At 48.2% G+C, this 26,458-nt stretch overlaps 1 protein-coding gene across 1 annotated transcript in view; it reads right to left on the reverse strand.

The window, feature by feature from the left end:
* Positions 1–8,241: 8,241 nt before the first annotated feature.
* Ctr9 (RNA polymerase-associated protein Ctr9) overlaps positions 8,242–26,458 on the reverse strand; it is a 33,920-nt gene continuing 15,703 nt past the window's right edge. The window contains exons 8-19 of the mRNA XM_077659887.1: positions 26,137–26,259; positions 25,037–25,301; positions 23,360–23,448; positions 20,063–20,330; positions 19,314–19,462; positions 16,706–16,968; positions 15,727–15,798; positions 12,118–12,382; positions 11,597–11,745; positions 10,922–11,122; positions 9,855–10,001; positions 8,242–8,959 (exon numbers count right to left, since the gene is read on the reverse strand). Of these exons, the coding sequence (XP_077516013.1) occupies positions 8,377–8,959; positions 9,855–10,001; positions 10,922–11,122; positions 11,597–11,745; positions 12,118–12,382; positions 15,727–15,798; positions 16,706–16,968; positions 19,314–19,462; positions 20,063–20,330; positions 23,360–23,448; positions 25,037–25,301; positions 26,137–26,259 (2,574 nt within the window). The 3' untranslated portion in view covers positions 8,242–8,376. The remainder of the gene's footprint in view (positions 8,960–9,854; positions 10,002–10,921; positions 11,123–11,596; positions 11,746–12,117; positions 12,383–15,726; positions 15,799–16,705; positions 16,969–19,313; positions 19,463–20,062; positions 20,331–23,359; positions 23,449–25,036; positions 25,302–26,136; positions 26,260–26,458) is intronic.

Genomic DNA, 26,458 nt, shown 5'->3' on the forward strand with positions numbered 1-26,458 from the left:
CCATTTCCATTACCCAAAAAACCAATTATTATTATTATTATTATTATTATCTTTAACGTGCACTGACGTCGCACACGGGCGCGCCTTAGCATTTCGCCTTCATCGAAACACAGCCGCCGCGGTCGGGTTCGAACCCGGGAACTCCGGATCATTAGCCGAGCGCCCAAACCACTGGGCCCCCGCGGCGGGTAAATTGGTTTTTGAGGAAAGGTAATGGCGCAGCAGTTGTATCACGTATCTCGGTGGACACCCGAATCGCGCCGTAAGGGAAGGAAGGAAGGTAGGAGTGAAAGAAGAGGTGCCATAGTGGAGCTAGGGCTCCGGAATAATATCGACCACATGGTGATGTTTAACGTGCACTGACATCGCACAGCACACGGGCGCCTTTGCGTTTCGCCTCCATCGAAACGCGGCAGCTGCCATGGTTCGAACACCATGGCCGCTACGGTCGGGATCGAACCCGGGTGCTCTGGCACAGTATCAGAGCGCCCTAACCACTGAGCCACCGCGGCGGGTACATTATTTTCCGCGATATTCAAAATCGCAGCTCCTCCATTTATAAAATAAGGGCTAAACAATACATACCAAGAGAAAATCTGTAGTTGCCAGGACACATGCTTTTAAACTGTCTGTCCAGACATATTGCCACGGACCTGGCTCGAGCTACCTGCGCTCTAAGCCGTGACGAGGACGAAGTGGTCGCGTTCGCGTGAGGCGCGCTCGAGCTGGCTCTGTTCTGGGCGATTAAAAACCTCGGCCGTTCTGCGGTCCCCCTCTGCGCGCCTACGACTGTTCTCCGTCTGGCCTGTGACATCTGGTGGAGGTCGCTTGGGTATTCTCGGCTGATGCTCCATCCTTCCTCGGAGAGCCGAAGCACAAGCCCGGTGCCTCTTGTGCGAACCCCCGTCCATCGTGTCAGCCGCAGGCTCCGCGGCTTGTCTCCAGAATTCGGACTCCAGCCTCAAGAGAGCGCACCCATGGCTACGACCACGGCAGCAAGGTCAGACAGCGCCCCGTTCATACCTGCTTCTTTTGTGAGCCTGCAAAATCCCCGGATCCCGAAGCCCTTTCACGGCGGATACTCGGAGGACGCCCAAGACTGGCTTGATCAGTTCGAGCGCGTTGCGCGTTTCAACGGCTGGGACGACAGTGCTAAGATCCGGAACCTTTACTTCAGCCTAGAAGACGCCGCTCGGATCTGGTACGAAAACCGCGAGACGAGTCTAACGACGTGGCAGGACTTTCGTCGCCAGCTGTTGGAGACTTACACCAGCAGCGATCGCCGTGAACAGGCCGAGCGTGAATTGACCGCTCGCATTCAGCTACCAAACGAGAACGTAGCGATGTACGTGGAGGAAGTGACGCGCCTCTGCAACCGAGCGGACCCGACCATGACGGAAGAGAAAAAGCTCAGACACCTGATGAGAGGCGTGAAAGAGCAATTGTTCTGCGGTCTTGTGCGAAGCCCGCCCAGAACAGTCGCCGAGTTCCTCTCCGAGGCTGTGCTCATGGAGAGGGCGCTCCAGCAACGGTACAATTTCTACGACCGGCAGCTAAACCTTATCTCGGCTCTACACCCCCTGGATGCTGCTTCGGGGGCCAATACAAGCTCCCTTCGGGACATCGTGCGTTCTGTGGTCCGTGAGGAGCTGCAGAAACTTCAGTGGATTTTTCCTGTGGACTCTCTGACTAGCGCCATTCGGGAGAAAGTTCAGCAGGCGCTCAGATCGCCCGTCGCTCCAGTAGAGCCGCCACCACAGCCAGCTGCTTGGCCGCCAGCGACGTATGCGGACGTGCTGCGCCGTCCTGCGCCGGTTCCCTGCGCGCCACCGTATGCCCCTTCGGTAGTCGCAGTACACGCCGAGCAGCCGGTTCCCTACTGGCAAGCTCGAGGACAGGCGCCGAGGAAGACCGATATTTGGCGTGCGCCAGACCGACGTCCCCTGTGTTACCAATGTGGCGAGGCCGGTCACATCTTCCGGCGGTGTCCATATCGGCCTCTGGGATTGCGAGGCTTGTCTGCAGGTAGTCCTCGTCCGCGGCATGCCGAACAGCCTCAGGAGTTTGACGAATACGTCACCCGCCGGCGTGGTTCACCACCTCCTCCGCGCCGAACGTCCCGATCGCCCTCACCTCGCCATCCGTCGCCTCATCAGTCCGGTTATGGACCTGGTGCACAGCGTGGGTCCTCGAGCCCGCACCGGGAAAACTAGAACAGGCGACCTTTGGAAGCGAGGCCGCCGAACGCCGTATTGCCGAAAAGCTTCCACCGACGCGCCGACTGACCCTTCCCGAATCGACGACCACGATACCGATGACGACGACGACGACGACGAAAACGGCGCCGACGACTGGGTCTGGTAAGACCAAGGTCTCCCTTGACATACCCGTGCTGATTGACTCTAAGGAGGTTAGCGCACTAGTGGATACGGGTGCGGACTACTCGATAATGAGCGGTAGGATGGCTAAGGTGCTGAAGAAAGTTATGATGCCGTGGGCAGGGTCACAGATACGTACGGCTGGTGGCCACGTGGTTACGCCGCCCGGAATGTGTACGGCAAGAATTACGGTGCGCGGATGCACGTTCGTGGCAACGTTCCTCATTTTGCCTGAATGCTCACGAGACGTCATTCTCGGTCTCGACTTTCTTCGAGAAAATGGTGCGACTATAGACCTTCGAAATCGATTGGTTACATTTTCAACTGAACTCGCTGCCACCAAACCCGCCCCCGAGAATTGCAGAGCCGCACTGCGTATATCCGACGATGCCGTAACGGTGCCTCCACGGGCGAGTATTCTGGCTAGGGTCACTTGCGACGCGCCACATTGCGGACAACGTGTTGTTGAGCCAAATGTCTCTCTTTTGCTCACCATGGGTGTTTGCGTAGCAAGAGGGCTCGCCTTTCTATCTGACGGTCGCACTGAAGTCCTCGTGACCAATTTCAGTAATGAACACCGCCATTTATTTGGTGGCACAGCCATCGCCCACGTCGACCCCGTCCAAGAGGTGGCTGAGTGTTTCGCATGCCTAGAAGACACGCCTGGTGAAGTTGACGAAGAGGCAGTACGCGCCGTTCACATAAACGAGGGCCTCCCGCCCGCAGAAAGGCAGCAATTGCAAGAATTGTTGCTGCAGTTTAAGGACTGCTTTACCTCGTCGTCTAAGGTACGTCAGACGCCCATCACTAAGCATCGGATAGTCACGCACGATGGCGCGCGCCCAATCCATCAACAGCCTTATCGCGTATCTCCCCGAGAGCGGGAGGCCATCCAAACGCAAGTGAAGGAGATGCTCAATGACGGCATAATCCAGCCATCGAATAGTCCCTGGTCGTCTCCTGTCGTTCTCGTAAAAAAGAAGGATGGCACGCTGCGCTTCTGTGTGGATTACAGAAAACTTAACAGCGTAACAAAAAAAGATGTCTATCCGCTACCTCGTATAGATGATTCCCTCGACAGACTGCGCCAAGCAAAATACTTTTCTTCGGTAGATCTGCGCAGCGGATATTGGCAAATAGAAGTTGATAAGAGGGACCGGGAGAAAACCGCCTTTGTCACCCCGGACGGCCTCTATGAATTTCGTGTGCCCCCCCCTCGGACTCTGCTGTGCTCCAGCAACGTTCCAGCGAATGATGGATACCGTGCTCACCGGCCTTAAATGGCAAACATGTCTAGTATACCTGGATGATGTAATCATTTTTTCATCGTTTTCGGAACATTTGCAGCGGCTCAGAGTGGTGTTAGAAGCCGTCCGATCAGCTCATCTTACTCTAAAGCCGCAAAAATGCCATTTTGGATTTACTGAATTGAAGTTTCTCGGGCATGTCGTCAGCTCCGAGGGCATCCGGCCAGACCCTGACAAAATTTCTGCCGTCGCGGACTTCCCGGTTCCCACTGATAAAAAAGCCGTCCGACGATTTCTGGGCCTTTGTTCGTACTACCGACGTTTCATAAAAAACTTTGCTAAGCTGGCCAGTCCTCTGACGCGCTTGACACGAGATGAGGAGCCATTTTTGTGGGGTGCCGAGCAGCAAACTGCTTTTGACGATCTACGACGTCGGCTACAATCACCACCAGTGCTAGCCCATTTTGACGATGATGCCGCCACTGAAATTCACACGGACGCCAGCAACGTCGGTCTTGGAGCGGTTCTCGTCCAGCGTCCGAACGGTGTCGAAAAAGTAATCGCTTATGCTAGCCGTGCACTTTCCCGTGCAGAGTGCAACTACTCTACAACTGAGAAGGAATGTTTGGCCGTAGTATGGGCCATCACAAAGTTCCGCCCCTATCTGTATGGCAGGCAGTTCAAGGTTATTACTGACCACCACTCATTGTGCTGGTTGACAATCTTGAAGGACCCATGTGGCCGCCTAGCACGTTGGGCCTTACGCTTACAGGAATTTGACTTCACGATCATCTACAAGTCTGGTCGCAAGCACACCGACGCTGACAGCTTGTCGCGTTCACCCGTGCAACCTTACGAAGGTAACGCAGAAGACGAAGCATTCCTTGGTGCAGTCACGTCGTCCGACATCATCGCACAACAACGTGCGGACGACGAGTTGAAGCTGCTCATGGAGCATCTAGAAGGTCACCATCCCTCGATACCCTGCCACCTGGCTCGTAGGCTGCCATCCCTATGTCTTCGAGGCGGAGTGTTGTATAAGAAAAACTCCGCCTCCAGTGGTAAGAGTTACCTTCTGGTTATACCAGCCGCCCTCCGCCACGAGATCCTCCTCGCCTGCCACGACGAGCCGACCTCTGGGCACCTTGGACTCACGCGCACACTTGCCAGAGTGTGGCAGAACTACTATTGGCCCAACCTTGCCTCATGTGTGAAGCGATATATTCGGACCTGCCGTGAGTGCCAGCGTAGGAAGACGCCGCCTCTGAAACCGCCTGGCATGTTGCAACCTATCATGCCTCCTAACATACCCTTTGAACAAGTCGGCATGGACCTCCTCGGACCATTTCCCTTGTCGTCGGGAGGAAACAGATGGATAGCTGTTGCAACCGATTACCTGACGCGTTACGCCGAAACGCAGGCTCTCCCTCAAGGCACAGCGTTCGAAGTTGCGCACTTCTTTATGCGTGCAATAGTGCTTCGACACGGCGCTCCGTCCGTCGTCATCACAGACCGAGGGAAGGCATTTACAGCTCAGCTTGTCCACGACATCTTTGAGCTGAGTCACACCAGCCATCGAACAACGACAGCATACCATCCCGAAACAAATGGGCTCACAGAACGCCTGAATAAAACACTGGCCGACATGATTTCCATGTACGTGGATGTGGAGCACAGAACCTGGGACCAAATACTCCCCTACATCACATTCGCGTAAAACACTGCGACTCAAGAAACAACCCGCTTTACACCATTCCGTCTAGTCTACGGCAGAGAAGTGCGGATGATGCTGGACGCCATGCTCCCGTGCGTGGATGATGACTTGACACCAGATGCGGGCTCCTTTGTCGAACAAGCCGAGCAAGCTCGCCAGCTTGCTCGTTTGCACATCACAGCTCAACAAGACACGGACTCCAGACGTTACAACCGGCGCCACAGGGAGGTTACCTACCACATCGGTGACCGTGTGTGGGTGTGGACCCCTGTCCGCCAAAAGGGATTGTCCGAAACACTGCTGCACCGATATTTCGGACCTTATGAGGTGCTCCGTCGTGCTGGAAACGTGGATTATGAGGTTGTTCCACGTGGAACTGTGGCTACCGGTCGTCGGCAACCACGGACTGACATTGTGCATGTAATGCGACTTAAGCCATACTTCTCGCGTGAGAGCGATGACGCTCCACTTTAAACTGTGTTCGGGTTCTGCGTTTTAATTTGTTTCTTTTTGTTCGTTTTCTGCTTTGTACATACCCTCGCATCGGGACGATGCTCTTCTTTTTCGGGGGACTAATGCCACGGACCTGGCTCGAGCTACCTGCGCGCTAAGCCGTGACAAGGACGAAGTGGTCGCGTTCGCGTGAGGCGCGCTCGAGCTGGCTCTGTTCTGGGCGATTAAAAACCTCGGCCGGTCTGCGGTCCCCCTCTACGTCTACGACTGTTCTCCGTCTGGCCTGTGACAATATATATAAGGTAACAATTAGAGTACAGACCAACAGCCTCCCCAACTCACTGATGACAGCGATTTCAGATGGTATGAACCAGCTCACTGTCCCAACTTCTAAGAGATTCAAGCAGACAGAGCAGACACAACAGATTTTATATACATATGTAACGCTGCCATAAACTTTCCCCTTATCCCATGCCTTCCCTTTTCTTCTGGAGGATTTGGCTTCATTTGAGCTCGGCAGACCTCCAGTAGGTACTACAGGGTCAGCACACCTTTTCATGAGGCTCTAGTTCTGGCCTCAAATAAAGTTTTGTTGTCCTTGTCAATTGAACTGCTGCTGAAACATGCAAAATGTTTGCTGGCCCATCCATACTGTTGGACAGCACAATGGCATGGTCACACAAGGCTGGCCATGTCAGTTACAACATAGAGAGTGATATAGCTCAGTGCTTGTGGACCTAAACATCAATATTTCCTAGACGCAACACTTCAACAATCATATTATGGAGGAAGGAACTAGTTTGCAGAATGTGCTTCAAGAGTTGAAGACAGTTGAAGTGTCACATCTAATGTGTACACCTGAAATGCTTAACGGCGTCCAGTCCTGATGAAACTACCATTTTGCTCAGTTTTTTATACTGATTTCAAATCTAAATTACCTTTTCTATAAATTACAGCTCCTAAGATAATTTTAATTGTCATTCTTTAGTACCTCAGTGCAAAAAAAAAATCGCTCAATAAAAAAAATTTTAACCCATGGCTACATATTACAGTGAGTAAAGAGTGCAATAATCAAAGCAGTTTTTTCATTTTACCCTCATTAGTAATTTTACAGTACTTGGAATAGCAGTATTCAAAGTGTAAATATCATGCATTGATAAAATTTGCAAAATTATAAAGCTTTGAAGCGTGGTTAAACAATTTTGCTTTAATTATTGCACACACAGTGCCTTAAGCTTCCCTTTGCAAACAATATGACATGCCTGTCTGTCCTATGGCGACTTCCAATCGCAGAGTTGGAGCACTTCTGGAGCAACGTTTCCTGCTCTTTTCGGAGCAACTGTATTCCAAACGCAGATCTGAGGCACGGATCGAGTCTTCCAATCGTAGACAGGGAGCGGTTGCCGAGCCGAGATTGCTCCGCCGAAATCGGCGGATCCGACCGGAAGTTTGCGTGACTTTCTTATTCAGCGGCGATAGTGGCGCCCTACATGCTCTGGCCTGCATGCTCTGGCCAGAGCAAGTGTACTCCAATCGCAATTTCAGGTCGCGCGCTCTGCACCGGATTCAGGTGCTCTGTCACAGAGCGTGCAGACCGCTCCGGGCCTGCGATTGGAATTCACCACTAGACATTGAGATATCAACATACTAAGACAGCCAGGTGTCCAAAATTTTCATGCTGTTAAATCATCTGCTTCTGCACAAATTAAGCCCGTACGATGATCTGAATTTAATATTATGGTCAAAATACTGATTGCCTGGAGGAAAAGATTGGTAGGGTTGGAGAACAATAGCCATAGAATCAAGGTCATTTTTTGGTCTCGTAGCATGTGCATATTGTATGAAAAGTGCCCCACCGCTTGAATGATATTGTAACTTCAGATATAATGTGTCCTCTGAATGAGAAGAGGAACAAGATTTAATCTGAAATGAATGCTCGTAGTTGCAGAATATTGTATTTACTTGCATAATTTGCGCATTTTTTTCTTCAAATTAAGGCTCCACAAAGGGGCTGTGCAAATTACATGAAAATTTTGTGAACATGTCCTAAAAAAAAAACGCTACAAAGGTGATAAACACACACTATATACTGTATGTTGTCACCTATATGTTAACCCCCAACTCACACCCCTCAACAACAGCAAATGGTTCAGTAGTTTTGGATTCCGGCACATGCTGGGAAAGTGGCCGTCAGTGTGAGTGAGCGAGGTAAACAGCACGCAATTCGTCCCCTTGCCAATCGCACCCTTCGCAGCTGCAGAAGGCGATGCGGCCGCGTCGATCTTCCCAAGCCTGCCTTGCACACACCCTCATGCATGCTGGTGGTCTGGCGCGGTAGGGAGTGTAAAATATGCAAGTTTTGTTTATAAACCCACGTAATAAATTAGGAGTGTGCAAATTACACACGTAAATAGAGTATGCGACTCTTGCTACACAGAAACAAAACAAATTCAACTGGTATGAATTTTTATTGTCTCCAACACTGTTGTCATGAACACAAATTCCAGAGATGATGAGGTGATGAAATAAACAGAAACGAACAATAAACTGACCTGCCTTTTCCTTTTTTTTTGCGCTGCACTGATCACTCACTTTCGGAACCAGATTGAGCAGGGGAGCCAGGTGGGCTACCCTGCTTAGAGCCAGAGGGCGTCCCAGAACGTGAACGTGACCCCGACCGAGATCTAGAGCCCGATTTTGAACGTGACCTTGAACGTGACCTGGAAGGCGACCTTGAGGGAGACCGTGAACCAGACTTGGACCTAGACCGCGATCGTGACGGTGACTTGGATGCTGAGCGGGCTGGGGACCCGGATTTTGACCGTGATCCTGACCTTGACCGTGAGCGTGACTTTGATCTCGAGCCTGACCGAGATCTTGATCCAGACCGCGACCTGGAAGGAGACTTTGAGGGCGACCTGGAAGCTGACCTAGACCTTGATCGAGACTTTGACCTTGAACCTGACTTAGACCGTGAGCCAGATTTGGACCTGGAACGTGACTTTGAACGAGAACGAGATCGTGAGTTAGCTGGGGATCCTGACTTTGACCGCGAACGAGATCGCGATGGTGACTTTGACCTTGATGGGGACCGTGATTTGTTGGATCCAGACCGAGAGCCAGAGGCTGATCTTGACCTTGACCGTCTTGGACTGCTGACTGGTGACCTAAAATAAGGAAAACAGCAAGCATGTGAGGGCAGGCAACATTAGTATTGCATTCTAGTGTTAACCATGCTACTGTAATAATTTGTAAAGATCATAGGAAACTGAAACTGGGAACTCAACCTTTTAAAAACCCCGTTAGTGTTATAAGTTTCTCCTTAAACTGCAGTAAGGCAACCTCCATTTCGGCTCTTTATAGTACTACAGTAAAATCTTGGTGATACCAACATGGCTAACATGATTCTTAAAATTCACTGACCAAAACACACTGTATACAATGCGTAAAATTTCAAGTGTTCTGAACACTCTCCTGCATCCCTATGGTTGATATGAACACGAGAGATATTTTCACCCGCGAGCAGTGCTGCCCTCCCATCGCCAATGCCGCAATCACCACTCACAAAGCACACGGTGGGAAATAACCAAGAGGTGGCCGCAAATAAATCTTGTCAGCCATAAATAGGCTTGCCTATGTGAATGCATTTCCTGTTCTTAAGCATTAAGATTTTGATCTTTTAAATAATACAAATATTTCTCACAGTTTCATGAGATTTGAATCAGCAAGATTCTACTGTATTGGAAATACTGCTAATCACTATGCCTTGCATCTGGCTAGTTGGTTTATTGGGGTTTAACGTCCCAAAGCAACTCAGGCTTGAGGGACGCCGTAGCGAAAGCCTCCGGAAATTTCGACCACTTGGTGTTCTCTAACGTGCACTGACATCGCACAGTACACAGGCCTCTAGAATTTCACCTCCATCGAAATTCAACCACCGCAGCCGGGATCGAACCCGTGTCTCTCAGGTCAGCAGCCGAGCACCATAGCCACTGAGCCACTGCGGTGGCTGCATCTGGCTAGTGAGTGTTCAATTTTAGAAGCACATAACAGTCAACTCACCCCTTGTTTGACTGTTCTTTCTCATTCTCAGAGTCTGATGAGACAATTTGGCGCCTCTTTCCTTTCCCAACGTCAGAGTCGCCAGCCTCACTGCCAGAGGAAATGCGCTTGCGCTTCTTGCCTTTGGTGCTGCCGTCCTCACTGCCACTGAAAAGCAGTGACCAAGGCCATCAGTGCATGCCACATCAAGCACAGCAGAAAGAGGTAACATGCTGACTCTCTGTAGCTTCAGCTAGAGATGGACTACAAATTATCAGGTTCAATTCAATCTGCACCACAGTTGAGCATGCAAGCCCACACATGGTGCAAACTGCAAAGGATATCACTTCTGTATCATAACAGTACATCTACAAGAACTAAACTCACCATCATTCAATTTCTAATTTCATGTAGGTCATTTTCAGTTTTTAACCAGACAAACTGTTTTTTTTTTTTCAGAAGCACAGAATACTTGAGATTCACATTAAAGATGGAACTAGTTCTTCATCAAGTTCTATATTTTATAGGAGATTCCAAATCTTTACAAGCAAAGATAATGTGCTTATTTCAAATCTTCGAAACATCAACAATAAAACAATAACCACAATAATAAGTCGGCTAAGCACAATAAACAGCAAGCAACATACAATGTTACATGAAAGTGTTGCCGGGAGTTAAACAAATTATAATGATTAACACAGCAGGCGATAGTTCCCAGCACTCCCCTGTCATCAGTGACCCCAGGTGCCCATTTGCAAATGCATCCCAACTGATTGACAGCCACCTTTTCTTCAAAAGCAATACTACAGAACAAATAATTCACAGCCACACACAGGAAAGGCAGCAACATGCTTCAAAACCTTTTTTTTTTTTAAAAAAGAGACAGCATAATTCTGTAATTGTTCTCATTCATAGCATTACTGCATCTAACAGTTTTTCTTTTCTCTTCCTTTTTTGACTCGCATACATCACCTGTCAATGAATACTATCCCACGTTTGTATTGCTTCTTCAATGGACTGAAAATATGCTTGCATTAATAAGCCAAGAAACTCTAATGGCTCTGTAGTAAGCCCTCCCTTGCCCTCACCTGGATCTGCCACCTCTGTCGGAGTCTGACTCGTCACTGGAGGAGATGGTTTCCTTGGAAACGATGCGAAGCCGCTGCTTTGCCGACATGCCCGAGTCCTTTGCTGCTGCAGCTGCAGCGGCTTTCTTGCTGCTGCTCTTGGCCCCCTTGCGAGAACGGCCGCCCTTCTCTTTCTCACCACCATCCCTGCGGCTCATGCGCCTGCATTGGGCACACACAGGCAGGCGTCAACCAACATCAAAATGGATGCACTCTTTCTAGCCGACAACTTCTGCATAAACTCCACAAGAAATACGGTTGACCTTCGATGGTCACGATGGCTGCAGCAAATACTTTAATGCACTGCTTGTTGGCTTCAATGCCTGCAATGAACAAAACTTCGCAGCATCAGAAATAAAGGGGTACGCATTAGTTTCTACTTTGAGGAGGTTGCAAGCAATAGCACAGCTTGTGCGCAGCCATCATCATTTTTCCTCCCTTACCCTTTTTATCGTGGTGGGGTTGCTCTGTTCAGAGCATTATGTTGCTGACCATTAAACCACGCAGAAAAGGCAATATGACCACGGAAGCTGCAGCATGTTTTCAGCTCAGTCATTCGTATCAGCACAAGGCAGCCATGCCATTCAATTGAAAGGTTGAGCTACGAATGATGAACCAAAGAAGGAAGGCACTCACTCCTTCTTCTTCTTCTTGCGGGGTTTCTCCTCCCCATCAGAGCCAGCTTGGTGCTTCTTGCGCTTCTTCTTCTCCTTGACTTCACCATTCTCTCCCGGTTCACCTCCTTCATCACTGCTGTCACTGACATAGTCCTGGGTCTTCCGTCCCTAGAAGGGCCATACCACACACACACACACACAAAAAAGACAAAGCTAAGTGGATCCTCAAGTCAACTTCGCAACTCTAACTTTTGCCTTGGACTAGATGCAATTCTGGCATTTAGGAAAGTGCCCCAGCATGAAGGTGTTTGTTCTAGCTCCCTTCGCCTGGCATGCACCAGTAAAAGGTCACACACTGAGTAGTCCTTCTACTGTCTTTATGATACTCATTGGGCTGACCATCCAAATCAAATTAAGAGGCCGAGTTTGTTGCCAGCTATTAACAGGATTAGCCTTGCAATTACTGCAGTCAATTGCTCCGCCACAGTGCGGAAAAACAAGCGATTGAGTGCGTGCAGGCAGCCCACAGAATGGACTTGCCTTTGACTTCTTAGGCTTCTCATCAGGCAGCTCAACAAACTGCAGCTTGCTCTTGCTCTTCTCGACAAACTCCTGGCGCTTCATAATCATGGCCCTCTCCTGCTCCTGCTTCTGCTCCTCGATCATCCTCTGCTCCTCAGAGATCTTGCGGCGAAGGGCCTCACGCTCCTCCTCCTGCTTACGGCGGATTTCGCGCTCTTCCTCGTCCATGCGGCGTGCACGGGCCACATGGTACTGCGCCTGGCTCAGCAGGTCCTGACACTGTCTGTAGCACAGGAGTGAGGATAAAGAGCAAGGGTCAAAGATAAAGCTTGGTTCAAGCACCCATGCATGCATGCCACGAAGGAACATGTAGCAGCCATTGCTGAACATCTTTTCCACAATGTCACTGCACAATGAAACATGATCGACTGAACAGTTCAAGCTAGCCTCTAGGCAGCATGAAAACCATGCCCCATACTCTATGTACATGCGCATGAAAACCATACCATGAGCACTGAATTAGCTATACTTGTACATTTGATTGTATGAACTCAGCTAGACCTGCAAACTGCTATATATACTTGTGTAAGGGCCGCACATTTTCCGCAATTTTGATGAGGTGTGGCTCTTAACATGGGATTGGCATTTTTCCATAAATTTTTTCCAGCTACAGAGGAGCTCTGATTACATGACCCCATTTTATACAGCGACACGCATTTTTATGACGAATTAGCGCAGCCCCGACAAATCCTTCAAATAAGAATCTCGGTGATACGAACACGGTTGATACGAATTTCGCAATAATACGAATTCGTAAAATTCCCCGGCCTGAGTGCATTGTGCACAACGTACGGAATTCCGGATGTTCCGAACTCTCTCCCGCGCCACATCTGATGATACGAACACGTGAACCTCGATCACACCCTCGAGCACTAAGCGCGGCCCTCACATAGTCGAAATCGCAATCACTAATCGTGCAGTACGCACCGCGAGCAGTGAGTGGTGGTGCGTGGTCATCACTCACATTACCCGAAATCGCAATCGCTAGTCACACAGTACGCACCGCAAGCAGTGAGCGGCAGTGCGCGACCCTCTCATCACCGAAATCGCGATCGCTAATCGTGCGATATGCACCGCGAGTAGCGTGGCCGCACGGACATGAATAAATCCCGTCAGCTGTAAACAGATCTGTGCGCATGCATTTTCTATGCTTCTGCATATGAATTTTGTCCGTCTGGATGATACAAAATTTCGTATCATACAAATTTTTTCACGACCCCGAGAGATTTGTATCACAGAGATTCTACTGTACGTTGAAAATATGGATGATACAACAAGCACCCGCCGACCGGCGCAAATTAATTGCAAAACGTAGAACAGGTTGCTAGGTCACTTTACTGACGAATGGCTGCCTGTAGTGAGTAATGATGGCCTGGACAACAGTTTGGAGTGGCGCTCCACGCATGTGACTCACGGCAGTCAGTGTGAGGTGGCCTTCACCTGGCCTGCTTTTCCGGGTGCTTCGTTGCCTAGCAGAAATAAATTATAAGCTCAACTTTAATGTGAGGTTATTGTGTGATGGTAACTGGGTAACAAGTTTAGAACTTTGATGATAAACTGGGACTAGACTCCAAGCGCCTTCGCTGTGGCTTTGATGCGAAGCATGTTAGACTTAGGTGAATGGTACACTGCTGCGGCGCGTGTTTTGCCAGTGTTGCCTGGCGGGCGACGCAGTTCCTTGCATGTACCCCATTCTGGCTTTTGCGCAGGATAATGTTTTGTCCTTTCTGGTGCAAATGCCGAGCGCACAAGATGAGTTAGCAGCGCTGAAGCACCGTGTGTTCGCGATTCCAGTCGGAGCCTCGTGCGCAGAATGCGTCCATGGCCATAGCGAGTGTCGCAGGTAGTTATCATCATCCATTTGCTCTCAGTGGAGAATACTATGTGGGCGAAATTATGCACACATGGAACAATCGTTTTGGCAGATCGTTTTTTTTTAATCACTGGCTGCCAAACTGGAAGTGCGGCCTTTACACAGGGGCAGCCCTGACATGAGTATTTATACAGGGTAATTTGTCAAGTGACAAATATTGCTTAATAAAGTGTACCGCTATGTACAATGTGAAAGGGAACAAAGTATGAGCATTCAAAATATTGATTACTTCATAATTATGTGTGGCAAGCACAGTTTTCTTTTCAACTAGTTTTCCTCTTGGCTTATAATATCCTAACGTCATTCATAACTGTAGTAAAGAAATAACCAGACAATTTGCTCTTCTGTGCAAAACCTTGTTCCTTTTCATACTGCACACACGAGCACATCAAAGTGAATGGCCTACTGGTCACAAATAAAGTAGAACCCCGCTGTTACGTTCCTCACTGCTGCGTTATCCCTGCTGTTACGTTGTTTTCGTCCGGTCCCGGCATAGCTCCCATAGGATCCAATGTATTGGGTACCCCGCTGTTACGTTGTAGCTGTGAAAACGTTCCCGCATGATACGTCGCAACCTGGCACCCCGAACCCGGCCGGGCAACGCGCGCCAACCGCCATTTTGACGAGTCTGGGCCAGGCTTGGCTACAGAATTGGCTACAAGACCATGGCCTCCGAGATCACCCCCTTGTACGCGCGTGGGTAATCTCGGAGGCCATAAAAAGCCGCACGCGAGTTGGAGAGATTGCCACTAGATGGCCACTGCCTCGTCAGCCGAAGCGAGTAAAACCCGCAGGCCCGCAGCAATCCAGTCTTTCTTGTTTGTGCGGTTCAACCCATCCGAGTCGTCCGTGTCCTCCCGTCAACACCTATGCTGCCTACGCCTCGTCAGGCCTCGCTAACACCGCGAGCAATTTGTCGTCCTTTGATGGCGTCGCGCAAGCGCAAGGCGCTTTCCCTTGAGGAAAAGCTGGATGTCCTCAACGCAGTCGACAGGCAGCCAGCGCGGAAAAGAGTCGACATCGCCAAGGATCTTGGTCTGCCACCCTCGACGTCAACTGCACAGCACTGCTTAGCGCGGTGTGGCTTTCGCATGGACGGCGGAGAGGAAACTGCCATGGAAGCTGAAGAGACGGAAGCAGCCTCTCATGATCAAGAGCTGAGTGAAGCTTTGAATGCGCTGAGTGCCACGGGAGTCACGTATGACTACGTCGCCGTGGATGCTGCTGTCGTGACGTCCGAGTGTCAGAGTATCGCCGAGATCGTTGCAGACTAGGTCGCGAGTGAAGCCTCAGACTGTGATGACGACGAGGAGCACGAGCCGCATGATTCCGGGGAGTTGACGGACCTGAGCTTTGGAGAAGCCGTCGCGGCTCTGGACTTCCTCCGCAGGTACGTCGCACCTCAAAGCGACGCTGAGGGCAATGCGGCTTTCCAGGCCATAGAGAAACGCGTGGTGTTTTCCAGCAACGGAAAAAACGGCAATCGACCATTCTCGATTTTTTAAAGACCTAAGCTCACTTGATGTCGAAATAAATTGTTTCAAGGCAAAGCTACACTGTTTTCATTATTTTTCGGACCTTTCCTCACTGTTGCGTTTTTCCGGCTGTTACGTTTTTTTTTTCGCGGTCCGGTGAAAAACGTATGAACGGGGTTCCACTGTATCAACTTCACAAACACGAGTTTACATTCTTACCTGGACTCAGCAGCAGCTTGGGCAAGGTCATACTTCATTCGGTCCCCATGGACACTCAGGTATTGAAAATACCTGCACAAATAAAAGGGTACAGCATAAGCCGCTGTAAAGTAGGGTACTAAAAGCATTGTAAAGACAAAACTTATAGACTGAATGAAAGAAGCAGTGAGGAGTATAGAAGAGAAAAAGAGGGCGAACAGTCACAGCACAGGCAGCATGAAGTAGAGGCAACAAGAAGCAGAGCTGTGGCGGCACTTCGTGGGAGGTTTTCCTGAGCGAGTTTCTCAGCTATTTTGCCTCTTAAATGACACTCAGGCACTGGAGGACGACACCAGCATGTTCACCAGCATGTTCACGCAAGGCTTTCATCTTCATGTGCACTTGAACTCTGCCGTCCTGTTACGTTTGTGCAAATACGGTATAGTACTTCGAAAACAAAATCGAAAACGCGATAGCACGAAATGTGAAGACTGAAGATAATTAATTAAAACATAATAGGATAATCAGAGCGAGAAATGAAGGAGCATGGCTGTTGGGAAATCGGTTTTTCCTTCTTCAAGAAGTAAAAAAATCAGTTGCATTCCAGTATTCCTTCTAGGCTTGTGCGAATGAGCATCAATGCCACCTCATCAAAAAGTGCCATTTTACCTCAGTGCTGACAACAGCTGCAAAAATAGAGGTGAAGAAGAAGACTCTTCACCACATTTTATCTAAAATGTAAAAACCTTTCCATACACCCACCGTACATCCCGCAGCCCTATTCCTCTGGGGCTCCAACAGCCACGGCATCAGGATTCTGCTCCCATGAATTTGATGCCAGTACGAGGCAATTTTTCGCACGAATGACAGCCTCTCTTCAGCCTCTAAGCAAGGTTAGCTGCATTTTCGCTCCACTAAGCCTTCAAAACACCACCTCTGAGCAACCAGGGCTTGAATAAGAATCAAGGAAGTGAAACACACCTTCGCAATGCATACGCACCTGTGTGCAAGACCAAGCTCGTGAACAGCTGATAGCACTGTGGCCAGGGAGGACTTGTCGTCACGCAAGCACTGGGCAGCAAGCTTCTGCAGCACAAGGGCAATGTTGTAGAGCAGCAGGGTGTCCTGGGGCGCCACCCGACGTGCCCTGAGTAACACACGCTTGCATTCGCGCAGTCGGTTGCAGCGGAACAGAGCGCGGGCCAGGTACACGAGAATGTCCACATGATGGTGCCGGTAGAACTTGCGCAGGCAGTTCTCGTACTGAAATGCACAACAAATGCCACAGTCTCTATCGCGATCAAACCAGTCTGTCATGATCTGAGACCGGTCTATCATGATCAGACCATGGTCACAGTCTCTATCATGATAACAAAGAGCTACAATAAGCCCCATCTATGGCAATGTGGACATATCAAATACAAGACAACCCACCCTGCTTCTTTGCAGTAACATCATCCAAAGCCAGGTGCATTGACCAATAACCGTGAGTAAACAATTAAACACAGTGTGGTTTGTTGCAACGAAATATGCTTGTGCTCACTATGACTGTATGGCAAACTACTTTTTTAACATGGGCTTAGCCTGCGCGAACAGGCGTGCTAGCTTTGGCAGCAATGCCTGTTATGTATGAAACGAAGTAGTCTTCAAAATTCCTCCTCTTTAAAGCAGTATTTGATTTAAATTTGAATAAAATTTCAAAGCGAAAGCTTTACTACGGCTTGTTCCGCGAGTTTCGCATACTGAGTCGCTTTGACCTTCAGTGCCCTTCAGCCGCTCCGGAGCTGCGCTGGCTCGACCATGTGACTAGCCTCATCGCTCGCTGGGGTGGTTCCGCCGCCGGCACGCGAGCTCTCTCTGCCGCCACAGCTGGAGCCACCGAGCATGCGCTCTCCCGCTGTCAGACCGGGCGACTCGTTGCACGCATGACCGCGGTTTTGAGGAGCGCACCACTCACCTAGGCCGTGTGCGCTTCGCCATGGATCCGAGCAAAGCTTGGCCATCTCGGAATGTTATGCAGAGGACCTTGCAGCATCATTGGCAAGCCATATCTGATCACCCCGTGGATATGCCCGCTTTTACTTTGTATAACTAGGTTTAGAAGAATTCAACCTTTAGCAATTTTTTTTTTATGTGAGCTAATGCTGCTCCAGTGAAACAGCAATTGTGGCTAACCTACAGTTGAACAATTATAACAGTTTTTTCCGTTAATCCAAAAACAGAGAAAAAGGCTGGTATTCGAGAGGCAAAATGTTGATAAACATAATACAGTAAAAGCTCGTTAATTTGAACTCGAAAAAGACCAAAAAATTGTTCAAATTAAGCGAAGTTTGAATTATCGAATGGGGGCTAGAATGAGCATCCACTGCGCCTAGCCGCGCGGGCAGAATCCGAAGCAGTCGCATCTAGACCCATTATTGCAACCTAGGCGCTACTACACGTTTGCGGCGGGCGATTCTGAGAAATTCATGAGGGTTCTATTGGCAAATGAAATAAATTGATCGGCCAGTTATGAGCCAGGAACAAGTACTGGAATGCATTCACATGAGCAGCGAGCTTTAATGCTGGAATATAGGACGCTATTTATGCTCCAAAACATGCTTATTTACGAGTTACGGTGGTCAAAATTAAAAGTAATCAGCGGTGTATTCGCTTGTGTTTCTTCTGCCAAGACTCCATCATCTGCAGCTTGCCCAAGAGCTCCAGCGCAACGTAGAAGTTCTCATCGGCAGAGAAGTAGCGTGCTGCAACATTAAGTGCCAATACTACTTCACATGCATATGGAGGTGGCATACGCTCGTCGCCGCAGTCAGACTCATCACTGTCGGCTGTGCTCACCGCACATGAGCTGTATATGTTGTCTGCTGACAGCATGTAGCCTCAATTATATTGGCATCACTCAAGGGCTCCAACATATCCACTCTGCTATCCATGTAGCTCGCGGCACCAACAAAATGCATTACGGTGGCGCCCGAACCACCTGAACCGCCGTACTGCATTGTGTACACCAAGTGATCGCGACACAGAGGCCACGGCAACCTGGAAGGGCTTGCGCCGAAGCATCGGTGGTGTGGGCGAGTGCTCCAGCAACGAAAACCTGCTTCGGCATGCACCAAAGCACGGGCTCCGCCAGCCTCAAGGTGCTCGGCATTTTTCCTTTCCATTATTTTACATCTCTAGTAAATTCGCAGCGCATTGTACTACTTCCTATGGGTCAACTTCTATCTGCAAGGAATGGTGTCAGCCAGGGGCTCCTAGTTCGAATTAACCGTAGCGGATGCCGACTTGTTCGAATCATTGCGAGTTTTCCCCCATTTAAATAGACATGGTTGTGCCGGGACCCGGGCATCAGTTTGAATTAACGAGCTTTTACTGTAATAACAACACCTGCTGGAAGCTAACAATGACTGCTACTTTCATTTGTCCGTATATTTTAATTACGTTTTCATTTTCCTACCCTTAGCTTGCAAAACAGAGAAAACATTGATACCAAGGTCCTTGAAGTGAAGCACTGACAACCAGCTACGCCACTGTCAGAGGTAAGAAGAGTGAAAAAGGATGCAAAGGAATAGAGAAGACGCCACCTCAGTAAAGACAACAGCACTTACCATTTGAATCGCAGCAACGTATTGCTTCTGCTCTACATATATGTGTGCAATGTTGAGCCAGACATCACAAAAGTCAGCAGTAGCCTCACGCACTTGGGCAAAGATGTCACGAGACTCCGAAATGTAGCCCTTGTGGGCCAGCACAGCACCTGTCATAGAACAAAATTATTGTGTTCAACACAAGCACACCCAACATTTGCTAAGGTAGCACATTAGAGAGCGACCACATGCACGAAATGAGTCCAAAATATATGTGAATGGAGGCTAAGACAAACAAGAACTATACTAACTCTAACTATACTAACTCTTTGACTGAAGCTACATCATTAAAACTAGTTTTCTTGAATGCATTGTCAATTAAAACTTGCAGTAACAAGTGCCCACATTGCAGATTACCCTTAGCAATCACAATGAGTGAAGCTGGAAGGCCACATTTGCTAAGCCTGCATATGCTAACAGCACTCTGTCCACATTTTTCAAGCAGTTAAGTGTTGTTTCAGGTCTTTAAGCACTGTGAGCAATTAAACTTCACACTGCTCAAATTACCGAACTACACAAGCTCATCACTAGTGAATAGAACTGCGTGTGAAAGCAACACCAATTCCCCACTGCCAATGTTAACAACTGTAACCCTGCATGGAGTTCAGGTGAACACTAACCAACTTTTGCATTCAATCTGCACGCACCCCTAAACTGTGCCTGCACTTTCCTGTGCCCACATGCTGAGGAAAAAGAAGGAGGGCACCAACCGATGCCGTTGGCAGCCCAAATGTTGCGTGGGTCAAGGCGCAGCACCTGCTTGTACATGGCCAGGGCCCGGTCCTGGTGGCGGCGCTCCTTGTCTCGGTCACGGATGGGCTGGTGCAGTGTCTGCAGCCACACGTTGCCCAGTGCCACCAGGGAGTAGGCATCCCCTGGGGCACCCTTCAGGATGCGCTCAAATTTCTTCTGGCCTGGACCCCACTCCTGCTTGCCCAGGTGAAGGTTTCCAATGAGGGACCACGAGTCAGGATGCTCCTGCAAGGAACCACGCCAGAGGGCAAGTCAGCGGGGTGAACACCACCACATAACATTACCACCTGCGCCTCACGGGATATTCAAACATTTTATTTTAATGCGATAGCATTAGAAGAGCCATGGAGGCGAAAACTGTCCGACGTCAGCATCAAAGGCGGCGTATGTGTGGTGCCTACACCTAGCAACCACAGAAAATGGCAGATGCTGTTTAGGGGGATTTCCCTCTCTCCCCCGTCCCCTTTCCACTCATAGGGGGAAGGAGGCAGATGATGGATTAAGATAACTTAGCAAAAATGACAGTGCCTAAGAAGAATATGACTCAGACAACAGCAGGCCTGCGTGCAAAATAGACAGCCTCCCAAAGAACACTCTGTGCAAAAATGAGGCTTGCAGGGGGTTTTCCTTCTCCGCATTGCGCAGGAAGCAATGGGTCTCACAAGCAAAATCGGTGGCTGTGCATGAACATCCACCTGCCAGTGCAGTGGCACATCATTAACGACAGCACCACGGTGCTGGCAGTAGTATCAGGACATGCCATGATACATCAGAGTGACAAGTTTTGCATAATTACCACAGCCGGACTTAATAACTGGAGACGGCAGAATGCGACATGGGGAAATGACACAATTGGCATAGAATCAGGATTCGGGTAGACTGGCAAGCGAAAGGAGGATGTTGTCGCATCTCCTCCACATCAATGCAATTGATTACCTCTAAATTTTCTCTGGGTGCATACTTAGCCTGGTGGTACAGTCTGATGGGCTAAGTCAAATGCAGCCTATGGCAGAGGTTTTCAATCCTTTTAGCCTCGGGGAACCCCAACAGCTTTCAAGAGCAGCTAAGGAATCTTCCGTGTCTAGGCTTCCATCCCAGACAGCATCCAGATGCACGGCCCCTTAAATCATGCCCAAATTTAATTAATAATGACTGGGTGTATAGTGAAACTACCTGGTACCTTCACAGTACAGTTAGACCCAAAATAAGGTGAGAAAGAGACGGGGGGGGGGGGGGGGGGGGGGGGGGGGGGGTTGAGGCATGCATAGATTTAGGTGCTTGGGGCACCCAAAATTTACTCTGAGGAACCTGAGGGCTCAACAAAACCCGGTCTAAGAGCCACTGGCTTGGAGAATGCTTTTTTCTCCGTCTCTGGTAATAAAGTTAATAATAGGAGCTAAATATTAAGAGTAGGGGTGTGCGAATATTCTAAATTTCGGATACGAATCGAATATGTTTGATATTCAATTCGTATTTGAGAAATTGATTTCGAGAATTTACAAATATTCGAAAATTCCCGCATACTGGCCAGTGATCGTATACTGCACAGACTTTCATAAGTTCGACCATGGCAAAACCACAGTATCTGAGAAAATTAGCCGATGATCGAGTTAAAATTCCAGGTAAACAATACAGAGGTCCTATTCCCTTCCTTCTCCGTCATTTATCACGTGGACTGATCGCATTCCGACACCACTAGGCTTGACCTCGTGCGAAATTCCGCAAGTGGGCTTTCCCACATATCACAAGTGCTGCGAACAAGATGGCCGACGACCCGCTTTGAACAATCGCAACGCGAAATCGCGCTTTTTTAATCCTTCCGTAATATGTTACATGTTTAATGCCCACATCTGAAGAATGCGTCCTGTCGCCTTCATAACTCTCCTAGTGTGGCCTCCGCCACCCCGTTTTGTAAACTACGCTATGCAGGAAAGCCTACTTGTGGAATTTCGCGGGAGCCTCCTGAAGGGGCACGTAGAGTTGCCACAATAGGGCAAGCGATCCTGTAAAAATCCCGCCTATTGCATGGTAACCTGCGCACCTCTTTAGTGGGCGTAACGGCAGGCGTGACAACGATCGGAAGGCCCCTGTAGCTAGGTCAAAAAATAGCCTGGCCGCGCAGTTTTGGTTTCTGAGCTTCGCCACTGTCACGGGCAACTGCAGCCTGCAAATTCGCCAGTAGTCCAATCCCAGCTCCGCGCGACTTTGGGACGCCGACTGGCGCGTTGCAGGTGATTTCTTTTTCCTTTTTAGAAAGCGTCGCGCTGTTCCGACACCAGTGTGTGTTCCCCGACCCCTTGCTTGCATTTGTGTTGTTCTTCCAGCACTCCAAAATGGCTGGCTTGTCACGGGCTTACAGGTGTTAGCGCGATGGAACTGCCTCATAAGGCCTTACTGCATCTTCGGCAGGTTATTTTTTTTTCGAAAGGGGGGAGAGGGGCAAAGAATTTCATAAATTGAGGCCTTGGGATGAACCGGGCATTTCTTCCAGTCCTTTGAACTCTGAATGAATGAGGTTTTACTAGTCATCATGTTATTTTTTGCTGCCAGTCTTGTCATTTTATGGATTTTGTTTTGCGTGGCCTCATTACAGTTTGGATGCTGTTATGCTGTCTAATCAAGTAGTTTACATTTCTGTGCACATCATGTTTTTTTATACGGTACTGAGGCAGTCTAGCTTTGTTTATTTTAGTCAGAGACCACACACCATTTTGAAAAAAATTTCAATATTCGCACACCCCTAATTAAGAGGCATTGGCCTGTGCCCGCTGAGCTGCAATCATAAAGTGTGAAAAAGCTTGAGCACAAGTATGGCAGCAGATAAAGGACCGACTCATCTCCCCATGTTCTGCAACGCTGCCACAACACTGCAATAAGTGTTTCACGGTTCCCTTCCCAGTCAGGGCTGCTTGCTAAAGACTACATCAACAATGTCATTCTTGACAACGTCAGAGGCTGCACATCTACATGTGGATGTGACTATCTGTGTCCATAACTACGAAACATGCCAAAACCATTATGTGCAAGTTACTAATACACGTCACGGCTTTAAGTTGGATTAGCATCTGTATGCTAAGAAACTTTATGTAATAAAATAAAACCTATTTTTGTTAAACAAGAATAAAAGAAAGTGAGACACACTAGCTGAGAAAGCCTACTATTCATTTTTTACAGAAAGCAAGCAACAATATTAGAACTTGATTCCAGCTAACAGGGACAAAAATGCAGTGTGAGCCCAGGTATCTCTCCTTCACCTGATTCACTTGAAGGGCTTCCTTGAACCAATCTGAGGCCTCGTAGATTTGGCCTCTATCTCTTGCCATGCAGCCGAGACGAAGATAACCTGCCAATAAGACAGAACATTAAAACTCATAGACTAGTACCACTACAATCAACTTTTGCATAATAACAACAGGTTGAGCATATCAAATTTAGTTAAATTTATGTAAATAGGAGTGTTGCTTGTCCAGCATAATTCATTTCATTAGAATGATCATAAATACATTTACATGTTGCTTCTGAGCCTACACTCCCAGAGAAACAGAAACCAGGTGGTGCAAGAAGGCTCCACAGAGAGCACTTACCCAAAAACTTCTCCGCAAAGAACTCTTCTGCTCAGAACGATTTTCAATAATTAATATCTTCCTAGAACAGTTGTGACATTTTGCAAACACAAAAGAAGCAATAAAATTAATGTACTGCTTCACAGACTTTATAATTTAGCAGCAGTAGGTTTTAAGGGGAGATGAAATTGAAAGTTCTCTCAATATACCTTTTGGCAGAATCATGCTCAACATTCATGGACAAAAATTTTGGATACTGAAATATTGTAGGGTATTCTTGTGGAAATATTGAAGGTAATGGTCTATTCTTCAGATATGTAGCAAAATCTTTCTTTTAGGGCGTTTCAATCACTCGCATTAAGCAGTTAAGGCTGCCATAGAAAACCAACGAAGAATGCTTTTGACGACAGCAAAAACGTTAATAGCAAAAAAATCAAACTCTGCCGACGGGGGATCTGCGGAAATGACGGGCGATCTGCAGATATATTGATTGTTATAGTCAAATCTTCCAGTGTATGAAAAAATTGCGATCATAAACTGGTTCCTGTTCATAAATGCTTTTGTCCAGAAATGTTTTGAAAAAGAAGCAATTTTCTGAGCAATTTTCTCGCTTCTCTGAAAGCGCTGAGAGGTTTAATAGCTAGCAGGAAACACGTAAAGACTACTACATTCATGAAATAGCCAGTTGTAGCTCCCCAAAAAGCAAAAGGTCATAACAAAAGACATGGATGCACTGGCATTAGCCACATTATAAGAATAAAAAGCCTCCAATAATTAACAGAGTGGAAAGAACAATTCAGGTCAACCACCGTAAGCATTGCAAGCTGTCAGCATTTACCAGCAATGACCACACAAGACAAATTTAGCAGTTACCACACTGCAAAGCCCCAACACCAACCAAGTAGCAATTGTCCTGGGTTTATGACCTCGATTTGTTTCTTCATTATGGGTACTGGCAACATCTCTATGTGTGTATAGGTGATTATGCTTCATGTTTACATTTCGTCTTTATTTATGGTGTCATTTGTCATTTTTATGTTTTTCGATTATAGGACACTCTTTCATTTGAGTTTCACAAATGTACACAGGACAAAAGTGAAGGCCCTCAGCAGTTAATGGACACTCATGCCAATTGATAAATAAAATAATGAATTTACCAGAAAGGAAGGTCTGAGGCCATTGGGTGAGGAGAGGAAGTTAGTGCTTTTTAGGGTGGGGGTCCTGTCAATTTCAGATTTCAGGTTATGTTAGCTTCCGATAAATATTCACTTCAAGCCCAGGACAAGTCCTTTGACACGAGAAAAGCTTCCCAGAAAGCAGAGCAGTAAGGACCAAGAAAAAGGACTGTACAGAGACGCTGCCACTCACAGTCAACATAGTTGGGGTGCTCTCGAAGGATGTTCTTGTAGGCTTGTTCAGCCCGGTCAAAGAGGCTCAGGGCCTCGTACAGTCGGGCCAGGTTGTATGTGGTGGTCACCGAGATGGAGCCATAATAGTGCTCGTCATTTTGGGCCTCTGTGCGGCTGCGCTCCAGGGATGCCTCGTAGAAGCGCCGCGCCTCCTGCAGGTTGCCCATCCGAAAGTGCAGCGCCCCCACATTGTTCAGGATCTCCGGTGGCACGTCTGCTTTCACCTGGGGTCAAGGCAAAGGAAAATGCCAGAAGTTGCACCCAACAAAGCATCCCCCATCCAAATTTGCGACAGAACGTGCTGTCATATCAGGTGCAGTGCCTAAGGCTCATGCCCTTACTAGACTTCTCTACAGCACAGATAGGAAAGCAGCATCTGAGAGCAGCTATTGTGGTTGGGATAAGGTTTATGGCTTATGGGGTTTAACGATCCAAAACAACTCAGAATATGAGGGACACCGGTTGGGATATGGTGCATATGACTACGTAGTCTGTACACCTGGACACTAGCAAAGCAGCACCTGCACACGAGCATTACCTACAAAACCCTAAGGCTACACTGGGTGATGCTGTTGTTACTATGCGGCGCAACACTTAAATGCTCTAGACTGGCAAAGCATGCTGTGCATCTTTTTATGCAAACTGAGTCATCAAGGTAGCAGCAACATTGTGGTTGCCCACTGGAACACAGGTACAGGTCTGGCTATTATATTGCAGACAAAATTTTCAGCTAATTAAAAGATCGTAATGTAAAAAGGATTCACAATTCTGCCATGTTAACAGACAAAGATTTGTGTTAACAAAACTAAGTGCTTGCTAGCTCAAGAGAAACAGGTTCAAGGCTAAAAGCAAGTATCAAAGTTTTGTGACCTGAACTGAAATGCTCAAGAAAGCATCAATTTTTCATTTCACTTTAAAAGAAGACATAAAAGGAAAAAAAAAAAAAACAGCCAGATAACCGAAGCAACAGCTCAAAGAAAGCCGTATTAAATGGAAGTCCACAGCAACCGCAGTACGTAGTCGCAATAAACAAATGGAAAGCCTAAGAGTTTACTCAACCTTGTCCTGGAGCAGACGGGTGGCAGTTCCGTAAGCTGACAGTGCCCCTTGGACATCACCCTGCTCCAGGATCTGAGCCAGCTCTATCCAGGCCTCCACATCCTCAGGGAACTGCTCAGTTACCTGTATTTCAAGACATGCAAACACATAATCAAGAGTCACTCCCATTCTCACACTCTGAGTGCAAGGTGAACCCAAGCTTGAAGAAACGTTACTGCTTGTAAATGCAGACACTTGTAGATGCAGGCGACAAGAAGAACAAGAAAGAAACACTTTAGACAACAGCCAAATGAAAATGAGACCCCATGTTGTGCTATTAATT

Source organism: Amblyomma americanum, chromosome 3 (genome assembly GCF_052857255.1).
Source record: "Amblyomma americanum isolate KBUSLIRL-KWMA chromosome 3, ASM5285725v1, whole genome shotgun sequence".
In the NCBI taxonomy this organism is placed as follows: Eukaryota; Metazoa; Arthropoda; class Arachnida; order Ixodida; family Ixodidae; genus Amblyomma; species Amblyomma americanum.